At 41.7% G+C, this 23,445-nt stretch overlaps 1 protein-coding gene across 5 annotated transcripts in view; it reads left to right on the forward strand.

The window, feature by feature from the left end:
- Positions 1-21,488, forward strand: part of RASGRP3 (RAS guanyl releasing protein 3) — a 66,119-nt gene extending 44,631 nt beyond the window's left edge. For 4 of the 5 annotated variants that reach the window (XM_064445924.1, XM_064445923.1, XM_064445927.1 and 1 more), the window contains 8 exons: positions 4,978-5,055; positions 9,134-9,250; positions 11,516-11,631; positions 12,432-12,579; positions 16,045-16,081; positions 19,200-19,325; positions 19,866-20,230; positions 20,739-21,488. In XM_064445924.1, coding sequence (XP_064301994.1) covers positions 4,978-5,055; positions 9,134-9,250; positions 11,516-11,631; positions 12,432-12,579; positions 16,045-16,081; positions 19,200-19,325; positions 19,866-20,230; positions 20,739-20,747 — 996 coding nt within the window. In that variant the 3' untranslated portion in view covers positions 20,748-21,488. The remainder of the gene's footprint in view (positions 1-4,977; positions 5,056-9,133; positions 9,251-11,515; positions 11,632-12,431; positions 12,580-16,044; positions 16,082-19,199; positions 19,326-19,865; positions 20,231-20,738) is intronic. The other variant, XM_064445928.1, reaches the window with a different exon arrangement.
- The last annotated feature ends 1,957 nt before the right edge of the window (positions 21,489-23,445 follow it).

Genomic DNA, 23,445 nt, shown 5'->3' on the forward strand with positions numbered 1-23,445 from the left:
ACGCAGCACCACAATTTGTTCAGGTCATGGGCAAAACCCAGTATTTCGGAGTCAAAGATAGAACCTGTGCAACTTGAAAAAAGGCATGTTGTTTGTTATAAAACAGTTGATGCTGCAAGCAAATAAAAGTCACCTGCTCACCTGGGAGTAGTCTGAAACATGTCATGTTAGGTAAAGGACTCGCTTAATATGTAATCATTTTATGCTGTTTCTGTTCTTGTTATTTAACTTTGTCTTTCAGATCTCTAATTCAGACTGAAAGAGAATATCTCCACTCTTCCTAAATCAATAGAATTATTTTAAAAATAAACTTAGAAATAAACAAGGCCTGTGTGTAAATAGGACAAATTTGAGAATTTTTCCTCTGTTTATTTTCTTGGGTAGCATGAACTTCTTGAACGCATTTTCTTCCAAATTTCTTTTTTCTCTTTTAGATGACAGAAGAAAATCAGATCAAAAGCCAGGAAAAGAATTTTACTATCTCTGAATAACTGTGTCCAGAACAGGCAATGTCTCAGTATTGTCCCCCACTCCCTGGGGAGGTGGGAACCAAATCCCAGTTTTTTTTCAATGAGGTCACAGACCGGAGCTGACTCTCATTACCTAGCTCGTTCTAGATAAATGCCTTAACTGGAGGGCTATAGGGCAGGAGCCTTGAATTTTTTCCTTTCATGCTTTAATTTAAAATGCTCAGAAATGTGCCTATCTAGAAAGTAAGCAGAGGTTGTAGTTTGTCATGGATTTACGCTGGGACTGATCAGTTACAGAGAGTCTATGGAGGACAACAAATATGAGCCTGAGCTTGGAGCTACCAAGCTGGTATGGATATACCTGTGACTTCATTATAATGAGGAATGGGAGAGTTTGGGGGGGATAGGAAAACTTCTTGTTGCACCTTGTATGGAACAATCTGGGAATAAGTCCTAATCCTGGTTAGTGGGACAGGAAAGAGAAGGGACAGTGTGTTGCCCACTGTAACACCCCTTTAATTTAAATATTGGATAATAAAGGCAGATATTTATTATCTTGTTTTTGTGGGGACTGAGACTTGCTTTCTTACCTCACGCCACTGTCTCCCTCCCTGGTCATTTCTGAAAGTTCAGTTTCCTACAAACTTGGCTGTGAGTAGCGGGAAGTGGAACCTCAGGCTTTAGGGAACTGAGCAATAAAAAACTGAGTCCAAAAGGGCAGAAATTAGACAATGTGAAGTGAGAGATGAAAGCTGAACTGCTGCTGACATTTTCAGTAGCTGCTCTTCTCCCTTTTGGGTGGCAGCCTGTTTTGCAAAAAGAGCAGAAATCTTCAGATTTTTCTAAAACCTTTCAGGGTCATATCCATCGTTGCATCAACCTGAGTTTATATAGTGATATGTTTTGCCTTTTTTAAAAAAAAATATTTTCCTCCTTCTGTTTTCAGCAAAATGATTGGGGGTTTATTTATATTTTTGTATTTAATTCAACATATTTCATTTACTAGAAGTAATTGAATACGACACATACCTTTTCACTTATGATGCTCTGATGTATTCATTCCTAATATAATTTTCCTGACTTTGCTTACAGCTGAGTCAATCTGATTGTAAATAAATGAAGCTGCATGCTGCAATGTTGATTTCAGACCTGATGGTGGGTTAAAATTAACTTCTGCTGCCTTTTACCTGTTAGAATGATTCCATGGTGGTACCTTTTAGTAATGATGGAGACAGCCATGAGTATCCTAAAACCTTTCCAGGGTAATTCTGTCTTCATAGTAGTTGCTGGAAGTGTAGTTGTGGGTCAAGTACATTTGATAGTGTGGGAGTTTTGATTTAAGATGGTGACTCCTGCAAAGAAAAAACCAAATTTCTACAAAAAGTTCCTGGACCAGAATTTTGGTACATATCATGATATGAATATTCTCATTTTTCTTCCAGTATAGCAGTTTTGGCTCACCTGTACATATGAATACAATATTTGTGTTTTTTAACAGTGGTCTCTTAAACAGTAATAATGAACTTATATAGTAGATGAGATGTTTCTGTCAATCTTTTTGTTAATAAGAAAGTTTTAAATTATAAGCTGGTGTCAGAGAAAGAGGAGAAGAAAAGCTAGGATTGCAGCCCAAAGCTGAAAAGAACTGCTGATAAAAATAGTTGACCTTGCTACATGCAAATGGTCTTTTAGCAGGTTCAGCCTCCCTTGCTGCCAAAGGCATCCTCAGTTTTCAGAATCTGAAGAAATACCTATTTATTGCTAGGTCTTCCCTTTCCAATGTAAACTGTAAAATCTTTTCTCATCTTTACCTTACTTAGAGAAACTCCCTTTCAAAACTAGTAAATGTGTTGAGTGCTTTACATTCGTGTGTGAATCAGCTGACCCAATTATTTGTTCACTTCTGTTGTTTTCCCATAAAGCCACTTCTATCTGGGCAAGCTTTTAGTAGGTGTTTTGTCCAGATAAGCAATGTGTAAATCTCTTGCCTGACCTCCCTCCCTTGCAATGCTGCCTTTTACACCACGCTTAGCAAGTGCTAACAGCCTGGCCTGTGCTTGCTTGATAAGTAAATCTCTGGGTGCTGGTTTGCTAGTCCAACAACTTGCACAAAAAGATAAAATGGGTATTTCATGGGTATGTGGGAATTTGCCCAGGTTTTTCTTTTCCTCGAGCCCTATCCACTCTGGGGGAGCTGATACCTTTCAAGCTGTTTGGAAATGGTGATGTCTGGGGAGACTGCATTAAGAGCTATGAAGTGAGATCTTGGCTTAAAAATTGGGGTGAGTGCTTGGTGGTAAACTTCAGGCAACCTGGTCAAGGGTCTTACAGGCACTTTTCAGATGCTATTGTGCTTACAGACCAAAAGGGTGAAAGGGAAACAAGAGGTCTCCCTGGCTTCAGTGGTAGCTGCTGAATGATCAGCATTTTGGAAAGTTGGTCCCTCTCTGGCCTTAAATGTCTGCACACAAAGTTAGAAGTATGCTCTCCTTGCCACTGCCACACCCCCCACACCCTCCATCTTATAGTCAGCATGAAAAATCAGCTTCTAGCTCACAGAATTTTAGCTTTGAACAAGCAGCTGAAAGAAGCCAATATTTTGCATGGAAGTTAACATGCCACAAATAAGGCAAAGGTTTGCTGTAGGGAGGGCAGTGAGACAAATGCCAGGTTTACCTGCACAGGAGACTGCAAAAGCTGACGGGGAGCTTTAGTGATGTAAGTCCTCCCTTGACATGTGTAAATGAGTCTGAGTTATATGGACAAGAGAAGTAAATGTGGCTCAACTCAGCTGCTGGTGAGCCAGAGTGTGTTACATGAAGATGGACTCACTACTTACTGTGTGCTTGCTATTAGGCTGTGTAGTTCTTCCTCCTTTCCTGCCTTATTGGCCACAGTTGCTCCATTTCCACTGCCTCTGTACCCAGTTCTGTACCAGTCCCTGGCATCCAAAACATGGAGCTAATAACTAGAAGTAGTAAAAGAGGACCTAAGCATGATCTTGGCAGCACACCAGAGAGGATTAATAGCTGTAATGACACCTTCATTATTAGATTTGGTAAGGATACTTGATAGGTTTCCTTACCTGCTGTGCAGTATTTCCACATTGTTTTTATTTCACAGTGTGAATAAAAGCCTGTGGGTAAATGTTTCATCACTTTCTGTCGATTGAAAGTGGATCTCAGTCTCTCAGCTAGACTATAGTGTATTTTTACTAACTCTGTTAGAACTTATTTGGTGCCACCATTTTTCTTCCGCTATTTTTAGGTCTCAACAGCTATTTATCTAACCTGTTCTGAGACTATATGCAAATGACTGGAAAGTCCCAGTCATTTGTACAGTCTAGTGAAGAGAATGAGAAATATCTAAACAATCAAATTGAAAGTCACCTCCCTAACTTGTGTTCAGTAAGTTCCACTTATAAAAAAAAGAGTCATGCCTTTCTGATCACTCCCCCATCCTCCTCAATTCCTCCCTCCCTCCCCCCCCCCCGATTACTTGGGAAAAGTAGGACAGCAATGAAAGTCAAATTAGAATGGAAACTGCCACCTGCTGTAACGGTTGTCCTAGGAAAACTCTTATTACACTATCCATCAGAGCAAAACTGTAAATAAAATATAAAATGAGAGCTTATATAATTGCATAGTCATCATGCTTGTAGTGTTTTTGCTAGTATTTGAAACTTCTGTGCCAGACAATACCTTGTCCACTGTGGGCTTACACATTGTGCCTAATGAAGTTGTAACTGCTGCTTATGATAAGGTCAGATAAGTCAGGGAGAGGGAGATACTGAGCAAGTTTGTAAATACTAATGCATTTCCATCCCCAAATCCACACCCTGCTCATCTGGCCTGCTGAGGAAACTCTGCTCTTTAGTAGAAATAGGGAAAGGCCTTTTAAGCTAGCAATTCTGCTGTCCATCCCAGCCTGACCTGATAATATCATGTGCTCCTACTGAGTTCTGCTTATTTTATACCACCAAGGAACCTAAGAATACAGTCACTGGATAACTAAGTACATGAATGACATTAGTTACAGCAGTTACTGGACCTTTGTTAGCTTTAGGACAGGTCCTTACATTCCCCTATGACAGCAGCATGCCGGCTGGGTGAAGGAACCTGAAGGATGCTCAGGCTTTCACTGGTGCCCATAACCAAATTATGAAGCGCAAAGATCAGCGTAGTGTTATGGCTAAACAAAACTAAAAATGCAATATCCAGACATCTTTAAAGCCATGTGTTTGCTCTAGGATGTGTACCTGTCTTGGGAAAGGACACAACTCCTATCTTACTCATTGCACAAAATTCTGCCTAAAAGGAGGTGATTCTGCAGCTCTGTGAAAAGCTGCTTTCTGAGCAGCTGCACACAGCTTTGGTGTGTACCGTGAACTCTGAGTAGCAAAACTTTTTGTTTAGCTTCAGTGGGAGGTATATATCTGCTTACAAGCCCATCATATCCAACCCAGTGTAATAAATATTACTGCTTTTTCCCTTTTTCTTACACATAGCTGTCTCTGGACCTCTATCACACTGAAGATGATATCTACAAGCTCTCGCTGGTGCTGGAACCAAGGAACTCCAAATCTGTAGGTCATCTTTTACGGCATTTTGACATGTTGCTTGTTTTGTCTTCATGCAGTTGATTAAATTTTTAAATGACAGTTTATGTGACTACAAATAAGGAAATACATTAAGCTTTTTAGTGTATATGCTTGTATAGTAAACACAGTCACTCATAAAGAGGTTTTAGTGCATATTGGAAGAAGTAAATAGTGAAATATGCCAGACTTCATTATTAATTATTTTTCAACAAAACTTCTGCAAGCTCTGGAAAACATAGTTCTGCTTTATGTGAAGATATCCTTTCTAAGTTTACATCTATTTATTGCATGACCATTACTTCATTTTCTGGATACTAGTACAGTTATATAAACTGAGTCCAAAGATTTGTTTTAGGTAAGGCACACCATTAGCTGTAGTATTTTTAAAACTGTTTGCATATGTAGAACTGGCTGTATCTTGGGCTCTCAGGCAATGTTTAAACACCTCAGAATAGATATTACTTTTTTTAGTAGTACAACCTAAGATAATGCTGCATTGATGCATTTTTCATTATGTTTTGCAAGTCTGAGGATACAGATAAATCTCCTAATTAATAGTTGAATATCATTTAGAGTGTTACTCTCTCTTCTGCTGCCAAAGTCTAAGAACTCCTCTTCCCTCTGAGTATTTAATCAGTACATTAACATCCTTATTACCTATCATATCTAGCACATGATGTTCTCAGGCTGAGCCCTCTCAGCTCTGACTCAAGCAGAAACTAAGGGTGACTGGAAAGGTTTAGCAGAGTGTGAGAGCAGAGTCCAGTAGTCTGAGGTGATCCATTGCAGTGCTTTTTATGTTTTTAAAGTATTCTTAAAAGCAAGCAAGGAAGCAGAACCCCTTAATTTCCAAGTAGAGGGCTTATCTGGGTTTTAAGATAGTTTATCACTCTTGGGAGACCAGTTTGAGGACTCTGTGTGTGAGCTTTCAATGGCGGATGATGAGCAATAGTAAGGAAGCTATTGATTATTTCCATAGTCAACACTAACTCAGTTTGAAGACCTGGAATTTCATTACTGAGTCTCCAGTCCTTGCTGGGCATGATTTAACCACAACAGTTCCCATTTATCGCAGTTATTCTGGCTCCCTCGTGCTCCCACTACTGCCAACAAAGCTGGTTTGTTACAGCTCTCTGCTGTGGGAAGGACTAATGGGCCACTACTGCAAATGAAGAAAATCATCACATTGCTGCTTTGATCTCCAGCCTGAGCTTTAAGAAAGACAAAAGCAATATAAACAGTGCTGTGAACTTCAACAGTACCCAGCAATTGTGGGGGTTGTCTGCATAACGGTCAATGAATAACCAGTGACATTGAGCTGTTGCAGCACACCAACGGGTAAAAAGCTACAGCTGAATCGACAGAAGCTGGACTATTTGAAGCATACTTCTCCTTGATGGAGTGCCAAAGCACACAAGTTATATTAGAGGGAAAAGAATTGGTAGAGCTTTTGTATGTGGAAAAATTTGTCAAAGGCAACATGACAGCATAGTTATATCATTCCAACTGCTGCTTGATTTATTGCTGTATGGGTGCAGCTCCCATGCAGGTGCATTGCAGAGGAAGTGCCTCATGCTGCTGCAGTTGTTTTTGAGGCAAAAGTGGAGCTGGTCCGTTAACATACAAACCTGCTGTCTACAGGGAATGGAGCAAGGCTTTCATTCTGCTAAAACTGAGAGGAGACTCCAGTCAGTTTCGCAGCCTTAAAAAATACTGAAGACTGACTGCCAGCAGTCAGTACTATAGCATCTCCCTTTCACACTGTCTTGCTTTTCCCTGTACATTAGTTATCTTCTGGGGAGTTTTTACTGGTACAGCTGTTGGCTAGAAGACAACTCTGCCTAGTACAGTTATGCCTCTGAAGACACACTTACATAAGATATTTTTGCTTTTGAGTAGAATTTATTTCAATGCCAAGATACACAGATGTTTGCATCCATCTGAAAATACTTTTTCAGTCTATGATACCATTATCCCTGTGCTGGTGAAACAGACAGGAGATACAGGCTGAAACACAAACAGCATGACCAGATATAGTGTTTCTGAATGTTCAATAAATTCAGCTAGGTAGTCTCTGGCACTGATTGGTACCTTTCCTTATTGTGTGCATTTCAAAAACCTAAATAAAATTATGGTTTTTCCTGTGAGTGAAATAGGAGGAACTGACATTTCCCTTTGGCTAGTGGGCAGTAACATGAAGTTTTGTTGCAGGTTGTCAAAAAACATAAACATCGAATGAGGCTTCAAATGAAATAGCCCAGAAGAAAGAGGAACACTCCAGTGGATTTCAGTCTCTTTCTGCCATTTTGTACTGAGACCAGTTAAAAGCTCTCTGTGAGGACTCTGTAGTCTAGCACCACTCTGACACCTTGATACTGGTGCTTTGAGTCCCTTTAGTCTAAGATTTCTTTTAAGAGAAGGCACATTTCAAATTTCTTCTCTGACCATAGCTGTAAGAATATCATAATACTGGCATGTTACATGTTTTACACATATTTTTAGAGTGAAAACACTTGCCAACATGTTGGTCCATCACTATGTGGTGACCTTAATTTTAAGATTAAAACATCTCTGTGTGCTTTTGGCACATAGACCTGGATGCCCTGCTGTCACTGTATTTCCTGCTGGAATTGAATTCTGTGGACATAAGGATTTTTTTCTTCCTTAAACTTAGCTGTGCAGATTTGTTTGAGTCAAGAGCCATTGAGGACTGATAGAAGCTGTTTTGACAATTGAATAAGGAAAAGCCAAGTGAATAAAGCAACCTACTAACACACCTTTCTTTATTTCCCCTCCCTGCCCCCCCCCCCCCAACAAATGTGGTAGGGTGTGACCTTGTGACTGTATTTCATCTCAGTGTCAAAGTCTACAATACCTTTGTTATATACAATAACAAATGTAACATTTTTAGATGGCTTAATGATCTCCCACTCAACTCATACCAGTTCATAGGGAAACAGCTTGCTCATCAGCTAATACAGGGACCTTCTGAGGCTGAGGGCCATCTCCCTTCTGATACAAACAACGCTGAAATTTTTCTGCTTGAGACTGCTTTACCTGCCAGCTGTCCAGTGGCAGATGCAGGAGAAGGCCAGTATGCTTTGCAGCATTTTCCATGCTGCCTGGTGGTTTTTGAAGCCTTACCTGAAACTGTTCAGGTTTGTCCTATATTTTCTACTCGAACAGGCTGAGCTGTGTGGCAGAGCTTCTCCCAGATCACCATAGTGCTGTGCTCTGTGTATCAGGTGGGCTGTCAGCTACCATTTTCACAGGACCACACTGTTTTCAAAATAAAATAGTCTGGTTGGTGTTATCTGGAGACCAAGTCAAAGGTTAGCCCCTTTCTGCTCAGGCTGACTAGATGAATTAAGCTGTGCATCCTGGTCTACTGTAAATTTGCTCCTGCCCGGAAAGATTTCACTCTTGTTCCACTACGGTGTTGGCATTTCCCTGCCATGTTGTCATAGCACACCTTAGCTGGAAGCCAGTGGGATGAGTGAGCACGGTTTTGTCCCTGCTTCTGTATCCTGCCCTCTTCTGGGTGCCACAAAGAGCAGGAGCATTAATTATCCAGGCCACTGCAGTCCCTCACGTGGCTCCTGGGCACAGTCCCTCTGGCAGGATGCTGGAGCCAGGCTGCATCATGATGGCATGTTCCTTGGGGGCTGTACCAGGAAGGAGAAAAGCAGGTTTCTGGGTTTGCCTATTTCTGACGCCCTCTATGTCTAGAGATCTTCCTTCCTTCCCTCTTCCTCCAAGTCTCATTGCTGTTGAACTCTCCAGAGACAACACTGAGGAAAGTCTGCCTCGCTTTGCTTCTGAGCTCTCTGGGCACTGCTGCTGCCAGTGTAGCTATGAGGTGCCACGAGGAGCACAAATGAAACTGTTAGCAGAGGCAAGTAACCATTTAAAACCTTGCCTGATGTTTTGCTAAGCATGTTTTTACAGCACAGGGATTCCAGTAGTTTGTGATTGTAACTCTGGCATATAGAGCTGCTTTAAGTAGGAAATTCAACTTCATGATTCAGATTTTAAAATCTTTGTGTTCTGACCCATCTCTCAGCAGCCTACCTCCCCAACAACTCCTAACAAGCCAGTAGTGCCACTGGAGTGGGCATCTGGAGTGGTACCAAAACCTGACCCTACTGTCATTAACAAGCACATACGAAAGCTGGTGGATGTAAGTATTTGGAAGAATATGCTGGGAATGATAGTTTTGATGTTGTCATCCTTATAACTTTTTTCAAGGGATTGTTATGGTTGGGATGGTTTTCAGATATCTGGTAACAAATTTGAGGCTTTACTGATACTATCAGAAACATTTGTTTTATTCCTGCGATCAGTGATGGGATTAGCAAGCAGATTTCTTGATACAAAGGAGCAAACTTTCAGGAGCATCCAAAGCCTGGCCGCTGTTCAATAGGTATGATTAGCAAATATAAATTCAGAGGGCAAAGTTGAGTTTTCACAGCTCTAGTCACTCAGTTTATGTCTGGTAACAGAGAGCTGGAAATAAAAATACTCACACATTACTAGGTCCAGAAAAGGTTTCCGGAAACCCTATTTCTGGTTTTCAACTTGCTGTCATTTGTCCAGAGCATGCTACCTATGGTAAAGAAAACACTGTCTTGGTGTCATTTTAAAAATTTGGGCATGAGGTGATGAAGAATTATAGCTGGGATCTTTGAGCATCAGTTTGGAAGGTGATGTGTTAGGTAATGCAAACAAAACCAAACACTGCCAGGGTCCTTTGGAGAGACTGCGCCCTGTTGCATTGGTGTGTAAGGGACTTTTAGTTACGTAAGCAGCATGCAGAGGAACCAGGAATGTGTTGTAGATAATGAAGCAAGATTTCTTTCTGCTTTTCACAAATCAATAACTAGCTCTGGGAGGAACTATTAAATTCTGACCTCTTTTGTGTTACAGTTCATTAATTGGGATTATGCTGTTAAGATAACTTAAACAGTCTTCAGTTTTCTCACTCAGACTTCAAATATATTCTGCAGTTTACTTTTTGTATGTGATTTTGCATTTTAAAAGTTTCATTTTCTCTTAATGTGGGATGCCAGAATTGCACATGCTGTTCGTGTATTACTTTTGTCAGTGCCATATTTGTTGATAAAAATCACTCCACATCCAAACCTTTCTTTGATAACTTGTTTAAATAGGAAGTCTGTCACAACTCCTTAATCTTTCCAGAATGTGCTGGGTAGGGGGTTGTTCTTGTTCCTGAGGGTGGGAAAGATGCTGTCCTCCATTCCACAATTTTGGCCTGGTTCAGGACATATGATCTTGAGCTTGACAGGATTAAAACGTGGTTTGGGGCTGTTATGGATGCAGCTCACCAAGAAGCCCACACCACTTTCTACAGCTGCCTTTGTTTTGCCAGTCTTCGTCATTTACTGGCTGCTCTGAGTTGTGCTTTAAGGCATAATTTTTATTACTAAAAGTGTTTAATACTACTTGGGTTTGTGTATTGATTCCTTCTTGATGATGTATTTTTGAGGTCCACTAGTCATTGGTCATTGGATAGATACTTAGAAATGGGCTTAATCACATTCTCATTAAAATAGGGACAACACAAACACATTTCAGAGGTCTCAGTATATTAAATTCTTGTTTTGTCAACCAAATCTTAATGAGAGAGTTTGTGCTTCAATATGGGTGTTTCAGATAGTCATGTTAACTCTGACACTCTTGTTTTTCCCATCAGCATCACACGTAGCTTTAACAACCCTTGCACATCTCTGCCACTAGTAAGAAAGAATACAGTAATTCCTGAGCAGCTAAGAAGGGCTTCTGTCACTTTATGCAGCCTTTTAAATTTGATCCCATGTTTGTTTTTACTTAGTGGTGAGCTGGGGTGGGTTTATGGGAGGGAATGGATGTTAGATGCAAAGTGCTTGTGATCTGGATGTCAAAGTATTAGTAAACAAATCAGATTGAAATAGTACTGTGACAGAGCAGAGGTGACCAACTGAAAGACAAGTGAAGCCAGAAACATCTGAAATACTCATGGGAAAGCTTCTATTGGGTTGTTTTGAGGTTTTGTTTGTTTGTTTTCTTTTGGTTGGGTTTGGGGGTTTTTTTGGTGATTAAAAAGCATACTTAATGAAGTAAAGGGAATATGTCACATGGGCCAGAATATTAGTGACATTTCAAGTGAAGAAAAATACAGCACGAATAATTATGTCTGAAGAGGTGTGGAAGACCATCAATATAGAAATACTGAGGTCAAGCTTTCTTTAAAAATTAGTAATTTTTTCCCCTACAGTGTAATAAATTGGCACATTGAAGTACCAAGTAGGAATAAAAAGGATAAAACAAGGCAGCAGAGCATCTGATTAGTAATGTTGAACATTAAGTTACATGTAATAATATGGTTGAAGAGCTGGTATAGATTCAGGATGGGCTACATATTAGGAAAATAATTTTTTTTCCCCAGTCCGTCTTTAGGAATTATGATCATGACCACGATGGCTATATTTCTCAGGAAGACTTTGAAAGTATAGCTGCCAACTTCCCCTTTTTGGACTCTTTCTGTGTGCTGGACAAAGACCAGTAAGTTTGAAGATTTCTTTGTGGTTTTTTTTTCCTTTTCCTCAGTTTAAAAACTCATGAAAACCAAATATTGAAGAAACAGTGTCTCACAAGCTTCTTGAATCTGACATCTAACTTAAGGAACTGAAGATCACTGAAGGCTGAATTCTGTTCTCATTTAACCTCTTATGCTATAGTCAGTTCTGTAAGGCGACCCAGGTTGGCGTCCTGCTTTACCTGGTACTTTGAATATCATTTATGTAATAGCTTAGTGAGGAATTCCTGCTGGAACTGAGTCAAACCGCCTGGAGTACTGTCAAAGTACAGTGGAGATGCTCTATCCAGACCAGGCATCAGACTGATGAAACAAATAAGTTGTGTACAGGACAGGGGAAATGAACGTATGTACCACAGGGAGGGTAACAAATATTCTAGGAGGTGTATATAATATATATTTCCTAGCCAGCTGGGCTTCATAATTCTTGTCCAGAATCTCTGGCTGTCAAGGCTGGAGGTCAGCCAGGGGCATAACCACTTGGTATTTGTAGGCAGTAAGTCAAGATCCTTCACTTAATGGCCTGGTCTGTGCTCCGATAGGATGAACAGGTGAGAAACCAAGGTCAATGCTATAAGTTCAGTGTTTGCTGTTTAATGAAGGATAAGAACCACAAAGGCTCTGAGGGATTTTTCCTGCCAGGATTGTTGCAGCTCTTTCAAACAATGTACTTTGTGTGCTGTGTGCTTTTTACATTGAGAAAATCCTGAACTGTTCGGTGCTGTGAGCAGTGACAGATTGACTCTACTTTTTTTTCCCCTCACAGAGATGGTCTTATAAGCAAAGAAGAAATGATGGCTTACTTTCTGAGAGCTAAATCACAGTTCCAGTGTAAAATGGGACCAGGATTTATTCATAACTTTCAGGAGATGACCTATCTTAAACCAACCTTCTGCGAGCACTGTGCAGGATTTGTAAGTATGTTTTTAATAGTAGTATGTCTTAAACACAATTTTTTACCCCTTGACATAGACAGGGTGAAGCTGGCTCCACACTTTGCTAAAGTCCCTTGGCCAAATATCTCATTGCATTCAGAAGCACAAAGCATTTACTCACATTGTAGCTGTGCTATCCAGTTTTAGTTTAGTGGTTCCTGAATACTGGCATTTGTAAGAATTACTGAGGCAGGGGAAAAAATAAAATTATGTTATCTAAAGGATATTAGAGACTGTATGAATGGCCTTACTTGGTTTATCTTAAATTCTTTAATTTGGCTTGATTTCCCATGTAAACAAGCTCAAGGGAAAATGGGTGTCTGGAACAGAGGATGTAGATGAAGCAAAAGCCGTTCTTTCTCAGGAAATTGCACATGGCAACATAGCTATATTCATAATTCTCTGAATGGCCATAACAGCCTTAATCCTTTCTCTGTTGAATTAACAGATCTTCTAATTTGGTCAAGAAATCAAAAGTGCTTGCAGCAGTTCTGCACAATAAGATATTTTTGTTTATTTATATGAGGTTTTTTTAATTTGCTTTTTCTCTCAGCCATAATTTACCAGATGCCACTTATTAGAGTGCTTTATACATAGCTGGGAAATTATTGGTTTTGTGAATATTTGTATTACTTGTAAACCTCCTCCAACTTTTTCACTTCAAACCGAGTATAGTAAATAAAAACAAATTCTTATGATTTAAAAGTTACATTACTGTACACACCCTGCAGAAATCAAACATTCACGTTAAACAGTTTAAGCAGTAAGGGCAGAGGCCCATGTTCTCAGCTTATGTGTGACCCATATACAAGGTGTAAACTCAGAACATGGTCCCTGCTCTCCAGCGCAGATCTGCCTCTGCTATCAGCAGCAAAATCTCCAGCTTGTACTACATGAACTTTTCCACTAAGTAATATTTTTTCATGGCTGAAAGTAACAATAACAGCACTGCTAAGTGCAAAAACGTGCCTCCTCTCAGCTCTGGTGTTCCTGCTCTTGTCCGTGCTCCCGTCTTCCGCTTGCTTCCTTTGTGATGTGTGTGTCTTGTTCAGATGCTTGTGTTCCCTATCACAACCGCTGATCAAGCCATAGGGAAGAAAGAATTCCACCTATTTCCGCTAGAACTGCAAAAACCTTGGAGGTGACATGGTCAATGCTGATTCAGAAATGTGCTGGTGGGCTCTTGAGCTAACAGCTCCAGCAGACCAATGGGGCAGGGATGGTCGCTGGCCTGAGCCTATTGTTTCAGGCTGCCTGCAGCCTCGGGAAGATGTCATTGCATTTGTGACACTCGATTCATGTTTGGAAGGCTTCCATAGCAAACCAAGGCCCAAGGACTGCCCTGCAATGACCTCTCCACCCTGATGCTGGCCTCTCCTGCATCAATTTGCTAATTGGCCATTGTTGGATTTTTCACATCTCCCTGATTACATCCAGTGCAGGAATACAAATGAGTAAGGGGTTGTACAGGAAATGGAAATAGGGTCATTTTTCCTGTCAGCTCACTGAAGTCATTGGCATTGTCCTGGGGATGAGTTGGGCTGATAGGACAGGAACCAACTACAAAATCTGCTGCATGTTTGTTCTGCGTTTCAGTGCTGCTCATCCATGGGTGGAAACTTAATTTCGAACTGATACACTGATTCACAGTCAAAATAATGTGCACTGACAGTGTAGTGGGATGAATTGACATGACAGTGCAATGCATGCAGTATCCAATAAAATATCTGTTATTAATATGATACAAACCTTAAAGGTCAAGCTAAAACCTAATGCCATTAAGCAGTGCAAAACTGATATGTCCATGGCTGGCCGTAGTTCCATCCCACAGCTTGAGTTGCACCATGTGGCAGTGTAGGTGACCAGTCATCCTGCAGAGCTTTAGAATATGAATTTGCACAGGTCCTCTTACCTTGGAGCTGGCTCAAGCCAGCTTTGCAGCAAAGCTGTGTCAGACAGGTTCAAAGCTTTTGGTCAGAATTCATGACACGGCACTTCAGCTAAGCTTCACTGCTGTGTGTAATCACAACTGTGCCAAATTTGAGCAGGAGGAAGGTACGGAGCTACGAAGGTGACGAGAACGCTCCTCAGTGGGAACAGATTAGAGTTTAAATGAAAGAAACTACAATCCATGTCTCTTATGGTGATCCTGGCAAAAAGACCTGAGAAAAAAAAAAGTAATGTAAAGCTAAGCAGCAACAGCCCTGTTGCTGCTCTTCCAAAAGAGGGGTGGGGGGCTCCACTGTTGCTGGAAAAGAGCAAACAGCAAGCTTTCTATGGACCTCTTTTTCACTGTTGTCCCTTCTGTTCTTTTATTCACCTTTCTTCCACCCTGTCATCTACTTTGCTTTTCCAAGTCCCTGTTTTTCCTTGCAAATTCTTTTATGCAGTGTTTGGAATTCTCCCCCGCCCACCCCCGACTCTTCCTATTCTGTTTATCTTACTCTTTCCTTTGTATTCTGAACGTTCTCCAGCTCTTCCTTTTGAACATTTCTTTAATGACCGTATTCACCCCTGCATACTGTGCATGGGTTCTTATTAATTTGGTGAGAGGCCACGTGCAGTTTCAGCTGCCTGAGTGTGCTCTCCCTCCTTGGTAATGTTTTGAATGAGATCAGGATAAATAAACACTGCAGTCTCATATCTTTTCCCTTTAATGCTAGGGCTAGAAAAACTGCCCCTTCCTCTATCTGCCACTTAGAGTGGAAATGCTTGTTTTTATAATGCAATGGCTGTAGATACAGTGCTTCTGAGTGTATAGATAATGATTTACTAGGGAATTTTCCTACTTCCAAGCAATCCTGCTCGTATTGCAGTGAAAGCTTCCCAAAAGTGGGACTGCACACACTGCCTCCTGGAAGGTTAGCATTTGGTTGTTATGTACATCAACAAGGACAGATACTGGGAGGAGGCAAAATGGAATTTAGTGGCTTTTCTACCTGTTTCAATCTTCAACCTTTTTTTTAATGGAAAAAGGCAGACAACTCTGGTTGCTATGGCTGGGTATGCTGGCAACCAGTATGGGAACCAAGAACCTAGTTTTTATCCCCAGTGGTGTTTTCTTCTGCAGTTGTTATTCATGTATTTGGAGAATGGATGTGCACTGGAAATTCCCTCTCAGATAACATTAACTCAGCCTAAAAGCAGAACTTGCTCTGCTGGTTTCGGTAACCTTGGTATAATGGCAATTTTTCACCCATTCCTGGAAGCAAATGTCGTCTGTCTCTCCTTCTCAGGTAGTCCTACTACAAGTGGTAGAAATAAGGGGGAAGCCACACAAGTCTTATCACAATTAGAAGGGGAGGTCTGCCTAACAGGAAGGGTGTTAAGAGCAGTTGTATCCTGTTTGTGCTTTTGCAGCCATTGGTACTTCCTCATTGTGACCTTGTTTTCCTTCCGGCTTTCTTTTCTGATTCCTTGACGTTCTTTTGTCTTTCTTTGCAGCTCTGGGGTATAATCAAACAAGGCTACAAATGCAAAGGTAAATAAATATTGCATGGATTTTTTCAAGCTATAGGTGGTGGGTTTTAGCACAAGTAGATCAACTCCGTTTCTTACTATAATGACATCTGTTCATCCAAATTTTGCTTTTACACCTGGTACTGTCCATGAACAGTGACTGCTGGTACACTATGAAGTCTCACCGCATTCGGAGACATAGCACCCAGTAGGACCACGCAGGTTCTGTGAGCTAAAGGTCCAAAGCAGCCACTGACTCTGTGAAGTGTCAGTTTCTACCAGCAAAGACCTTGCATCTTGGAAGACCAAGTGTCCTTGTCCTAACACAGAGACATCCTGCAATGTATCTGCTGAGACTTGGGGTCAGGAAAAGATCTGCTGGCAATGCTGGCTGTCATGTACTTCCACATGCCTGTAGTGAAGCTTAACTGGTCTTGTAATGCAATAGTGGCTGAGCTAGGAATAGAGAAATATTTCATCCCTAGACTGCCCAGCAGATCTCATTGTAAGATCTTCTGCAAACATTCAACTTCAAAAAATTCCTAGAGCTCTTACAGCCCTCTCTGTTGCTTGCATAAAATGTTTCAATTTTTTATGCAGTACTTGCACCCAGTGGCATCCTGGCTTGTATCAGGAATAGTGTGGCCAGCAGGAGCAGGGCAGTGATCGTGCCCCTGTACTTGGCACTGGTGAGGCCGCATCTCGAGTACTGTGTTCAGTTTTGGGCCCCTCACTACAAGAAGGACATTGAGGGGCTGGAGTGTGTCCAGAGAAGGGCAGTGAAGCTGGTGAAGGGTCTAGAGAACAAGTCTTATGAGGAGTGGCTGAGGAAGCTGGGGTTGTTTAGTCTGGCGGAGGCTGAGGGGAGACCTTGTTGCTCTCTACAACTACCTGAAAGGAGGTTGTAGCGAGGCAGGGGTCGGTTTCTTCTCCCTAGTAACAAGTGATAGGACAAGAGGAAATGGCCTCAAGCTGCACCAGGGGAAGTTTAGGCTGGATATTAAAAAAAACTTCTTCACCAAAAGGGTTGTCAAACCTTGGAACAGGCTGCCCAGGGAGGTGGTGGAGTCTCCATCCCTGGAGGTATTTAAAAGAATGGTAGACATGGTGCTTGAGGGTATGGTTTAGTGGTGGGCTTGGCAGTGACAGGTTAGCGTTTGGACTCGATGATCTTAAGGGTCCTTTCCAACCTTAACGATTCTGTGATTCATATTGAGCAAGTCAGACCAAGAATGACATGTAGTGATCCTCATTGGCCTTAAAGTCCTGGACCTATTTATTTCTCAAGCAGCCCAGCTCTGGCTGAAGGGCACTGTTGATTTTCACAACTGTAGTTGCTTCTCAATTATTCACAGGGGAATATTCACTTTGGGGATTCATAGCTGTACTTATATGCATTCTTTTCCCTTAGTCTTACACTGGCTCCCATGAGAAGGGTGAAGAATTGGCAGGATTGTTTTTTAGGATACACTGAGTTCGTGTATCCTTCTCCACCTGTGAGCATCTCTTCCTCAGAGAGGGGTAGGGAATATGTCAATGGCTATACCAACTTATGTGATTCAGCTATTCCTGATTACTGTCATCTGAGCAGCTACAAAATGGCTACTTGTGGTCTATACTTTTACTGGTAGGATGAAGGAAGAGAGGGTTTTGTCACAGCAGAGCTGTAAACTCAACTTGAGATCTGAAAGCTGAGCTCTGCCCTGCATCATTGCTTGCAACAATGGCCCAGTGGAGAGAGAGCAAAAGTGGTTCTGTAGAGTCAAAATGATAGGCAATGGAGCATGAGGGTAACAGAGCAGGGCTGCTTGCTCAGATCGTAAAGCGGTCAACAAGTGTAATTAGTGCCTGCCCTTTGTTGCAGCAGTTACCAGCTGCTCTGTATGCCAGCATCACTAGAGTGCTGCACCCACTATGGATGATTTCTGCCTTTGCGCAGGGAGTTGTCATCTTCTATTTTGAAGCTCTGAGACTGCTAGCAGGGGGAGAGAGGGAGTGCATCTGTTCAGGTCTGCTGCTTATCCTAGCACTGTAGATAATAAGATGAAGCTAGACTGTGTGGTCTGCAAGTGATGAAAGAGGTTCTCCACTGCCAAGACAGATCTTTTATTGGGGGTGGGGTGGGGAGGAGTGGGGTTATCTTTAGGGCAGAAAAAACCACAGCTGGGCAGGTACTTCTGTATTAGTCTTATGAACAGGTGATGGGAGAAACTGGAATCCTCACCCTGAGCACCGTAGAGCTGCTGCCCTTAGCAGAATGGTTCTTTTAGCAGAGAGTTACAAACACAACACTTTAGCAATGGCTCACCTAGAACAAAACGTTGGTCATGGAGAAGCAACAGAGAAACAAGGGGGATGGAAATTTTCAAACAAGAGCAAGGGCCACTGAGGAGAGAGACCCTGTGTTTGGGGCACACACATCTTCCACCCTTTGGCCCCTTCTTGTAGATAAGATCCATATTGCAGTGACACTTCAGATAAATGTACCTAGTGGTGAGTGTACCTGCAATGATGCAAAGCCCAGCAGAGGCAAGATGTGCAGGCACTCAGCAAGTTTCATCCGGGTGGATGATACATGTCCACAGAGCTTACTCTGTGCTGATGGTGCTTGCTGAGCTACTTAGACGAGTTGTAACCTACAGTGGTCAACATTGACCTCCAGCTGACTTTCCAGAGGCTCATAGTATGGATGCTCCAGTGTCTTCTGACCAAGTGTGTTTACTGTAATGGTCCCTGCTGGGTCAAATAGGAAAAAAAAAAAAAAAACCCAAACAAAAAAACCCAAGAAACAACCCCCAAAATTTTTTGGAGACTCATGCAGTGGAGCAGAGGCTTTATGCATGGCATACACAGGAACATACCAGTAATTGCAAGTCTCTTCCTTGAAACTAATTTCTCATTAAATTATCATCCCCCTCTTCCCTTCTGCTGCCAGATTTCTACTATATGCTGCCATGGAATTGATCCATTTTTTGTACACTCTTCACACCAAATGATCCATTTCTGTAACTGACCTTGCATCTTCTGTCAAAGTATTTGTTCCTTCAAAGTCCCCCAGTATCTGCCTGCTAATGGCACTGAGGGATTACCAGATAGTTGTGGCCTTCCATTTAGTGACTTGACAGTTCCTTTCTTTACAGATTGTGGTGCCAACTGTCATAAGCAATGCAGAGACCTGCTTGTGCTGGCGTGCAGAAAATTTTCCAGAGGAACTTCAGTAGGCAGCAACCATGGCTCTCTGCCTAGCAGTCCATCTCTGCCTCCAGGTGAGAGCACTTTTGTTCCTATTTTAAACCATTTCTGGAATCCTCTCTAACAGCCAGTGTCCTTCCTGCCATTTTAAATTCTTCCTTTGTATCAATGCACAGAGCAGCACATGTACTTTCCACTGCACTGTGGCTTGTATTCAGTGCTCAGATTACAACATCCCTTTCTGCAGTGATGGCCTTAGTCTCCTGCCTGAGGCTCCCTATCCTCTATACTGGCACCCCTGTCCCAGCTGAAAAGAAATACAACTATAGTTAGGGAAATTATACTTCTCTCCTTGTAAGTCAGTTTCGGGCAGGGGCTGGGAGATGTAGGGCACAATTCTAGCTCTGCCTCATCCCCTGAGAATGCAGATGGAAGGAGAAAGAAACATGCATGCACAAGGCCAGGCTCAGTTTCTAAGCAGCAAATGGATATTGCTAATTATACCACTGCTTCATATAGGGGGTTACCTCCTCCCAGTCCCAGGCTTAAGTTATCTTTTTGTAAAGATCTTGAAGTGGAACATTTAAAATAAACGATTCAACCCTCTCTTTCAGTCCAAGATGAAGTATTTGAATTTCCCAGTGTTGCTGCAGAACACCAGGACCTCGATGGCAGAGCTATCACCCTTGTCACTGGCTCTTCACGGAAAATTTCGGTGCGGCTGCAGAGGGCAACCACCAGCCAAGCAACACAGACAGAACCATTGTGGCATGAGCCAGGCTGGAATGATTCAGGTTCCCATACTTTCCCCAAAATGAAGTCCAAGTTCCATGGCAAAGCTGGGAAGAGCAAAGGCTTTGCAAAATGGGAGAACGAAAAGCCCAACGTGCAGGCTGATAGAGAGCTCGAAGCCGAGGCCCCACAACACATACAGAATCACAATGGAATAGAAACTCTCCCAGAAAGACAAGAATCTGAGGTGAGTTGCAGAAGAAGCCAAGACAGTTTAAAATCTGCTAAGAGTCTGAGGTCTCATAAGGTTATTTTATGAATTTCAGGACTTTTTTTCATTCAAATTTGCCATTGCTTCTTGCACAAGAGCTGCTTTCAGAAGAATGCCAAATCATCCACAGACACCTATTTTCTACGCTGCAGTATGCATTTACTGTAACACCGTAACCAGGGGCTTGGCTTTTGGTGTCAGTGTGTGTTTTTAGGATTTGGGCGCTTCTCCTTTTGAAAATCATTAAAAAAGCCTGATGAGATCTGACCAAATTCTCTGCCGTTCCACCCTTGCAATGCACAGTTCAGGGCTCCATGTTAAGTTCACAAGAGCTAGCATTCTGATAAATATACAAGTCCAGGCTAGGGCAGGACATTAGTCTGACTTCTGTTGCTGTCACCCATGAAGTTTATACTACCAAAGCCTCATGCTTCTATTGACCATCTTTCCCAGCATTTAAGTGCCTATTTGCTTTTGGTTACAGGAGAGCTGATTGCTCACCCTGAAGCACAGAAAAATGAAGAGGACAACTGTGATACAGCAACTGTTGATGGACTGTCACAGGCCACATTTGGCCATGAGAAGTTTTCCTGTACCTTGTACTTTTAAATTCAACCATTGCCCTGTTTGCTTAACTGAAAGGTGTTATAAAGCACTATTTATTTTCTCATGAGTAAGCCATTTGGATGAACATCGCAGAGACACAGCAGAACAGATCTCTGCGCTGAGTGTTTTCTCTTGTATGACTTTTGTGGAAACTTCCTCTACATGCCACTGAGGATATATTTGGCCTCCTTTAAACATACTGCATCACTTCGGTATGTCTGCCAGCAACAACAATGGTGAGGACAGAAGCCAAGCATCTAAGTTTGTTCAATAACACTCCTTTTCCAGAGGCTCATAAGGATCTTTTAAGGAAAGAAGTAGATGTGTATGTTGATTAAAACTCAAACAAAAAACCTTTCACAAAGTCCTCTCTGCTGAAATTCTTTGCACACCTGGAGTTTTTAATTTTGGCCATGTTTACATTGCTACAGCAAGCATATTAGTGTTCAGCACAGTGATAGCAGTTCCCAGACTGGGGATCCTTCAAATAGGCAGCACGTGGCTGAGACTGAAGGAATTCCAAGACAGTATGCATATGTCTGGTTACACTGCAATGGAGAGGGGTCCTCTCTGCCAGCACTGATTTTGGTAAAATTAGCATGTAATAAACACCTTAGTTTTAAGCGTGTGCATATGTATGTGGATGTGATATGTTTTTTTCTCTGGTTAGCAGCCTACACATGTTAAGACTAAATGTACTGGAATGCAACCTCCAAATTAGCAGTTTGCTAATATAGGATATAGCACCTGAATCTGTAATGGCCTGAGAAGCAGATTTGAAGTAGCATTTCTCAGAAGCATTAAGTTTCTTAAGGAGCACAGCCCTCATCTGGAAAAAGAGAAAAACAAAACACAAAACTCAAACATGAAAGGTGCATTCCAAATTGGCATACGTCTGTTATTCTTACCCCATCTCTCCACAAAAATAGGTGTGTATGGGGAGTACACACTCTGATTTAAAACCACTTGATTATAAGATTTCCTACAAAACTCAAGTTATTGCACCCCTCACCAAGTTATAAGCCCTCAAAGACCAGACAGTACTTTCACAGACTTCCATGATGAAAACTGACAACTGCACTCCTCTGTGGTAATTTGACTGTAATCTGCATTGCAACTACATGACGCCTGCTCAGGTTTGCATCTCAAATCCTGCAGGTTTCCTTTGTTTTCCAACACAACTAGTAATGATGGTAAATCTGGGGAGAGGGGGGGAAAAAAAAAAAACAACAAACCAAAACAGAAAACAAACCATGCTCTTACTGTTCTAAACGCAGAGAAATAAGAACTGCAGGGAACACTGATTTCAAAGCTAGGATGAGGGCCAGATGGAACCTTCACTCTTATTGCTGTGGGCAAAGAATGGGCATTAGCAAAAATCTGGTTTTTTTTGCCTGTGGTGGGTCAGCTGACAGGCTGACTGTACAGCTACCATTACAGTGTATGGTTTGCACACAATGAAAACGATGCGGTAGAGAATTTGAATAGAGAAATTTGGTTATGATCCAGCTGTTGATGGATTTGTTGAGCTAAGCCTTTTAACACTTTATAAATGAAATGTTCATGTGCAACTTCATTCTTAACATCACGTAAGAATTTTGAACAGTTTAATATGTAGACCTCAGCTTATTTGTTGCAGGCTTTTAAAAAAGTTGTAACTCTTGCTCTGAAAGGTACCTGCTTTCCTATTTCTATCAGGCCCACAAACGATGTTCATCTTCATTTCTGTCTTAGATGAGAATGTTTCTCGTACATAAGATTATCTTCTCACTTACCTACTCCCCACGATACTTAGAAGCTTCTTGCCTAAACTGTTTAAAAGAGTAGGTGTGCTATGCCTTTCAGGGACACATTTTTTTTTCACGTATACTGTCATTAAGGCATAGACTCATATTTAAACACAAACAGTAGCATCTTCTAACAGAAGCAGCTCCTGCTTTCTGGGGGACCAGTCTACTAGCAAATGGACTGCTTAAGTTTCAACCTGTAGAGATTTCATCAACACATCTCTAGCAAGCCTGGTAGGTTTGGTCAGTTAGGTGCTTATCTCAGCTGCGGATCAAGCACAGACTGTAGAATCACAGCTGATACTTCTAAGCAAAATATTGCAGGATGCAAGGAGAAGGACTCATGCTAGGTGAAAATTTCAAGCACCACCTGCTGCTGGAAACCCTTCGCTTTAGGCGTTTCAAGAAGGGAAACAATGAGAGTGTGTTGCTGACAGTAAGTGCTCAATGCCATTGGAAAACTTGAGAAAAAGGCACTGGGCAGAAATACAGCCTTTTTTCACACCGCTCCACCCCCAAAAAAGGAATGGAATCATCATAGACAATGTAATAATTTAATAAGAAGTCATTAACAGGCTGTTTGCAGCAGAACCCTGATCTTTTAGTTTCCACAGCAAGCACCTGAGTGGGTAGAGCTGATAGGGCATAAGCAACCATTTTAAGAGGTTGGGATAAGATAAGCTCTTTACCTTGGAGAAGGCCTGAATACATGAAATGAAAAAATCTTTTTCTCTCCTTCCTTCAAGCTGATATCTTCTTCTGAACAGGGCAAGGCAATTTTGGTTCCCCAGGTCTGGG

Source organism: Phalacrocorax carbo, chromosome 3 (assembly GCF_963921805.1).
Source record: "Phalacrocorax carbo chromosome 3, bPhaCar2.1, whole genome shotgun sequence".
NCBI lineage: Eukaryota > Metazoa > Chordata > Aves > Suliformes > Phalacrocoracidae > Phalacrocorax > Phalacrocorax carbo.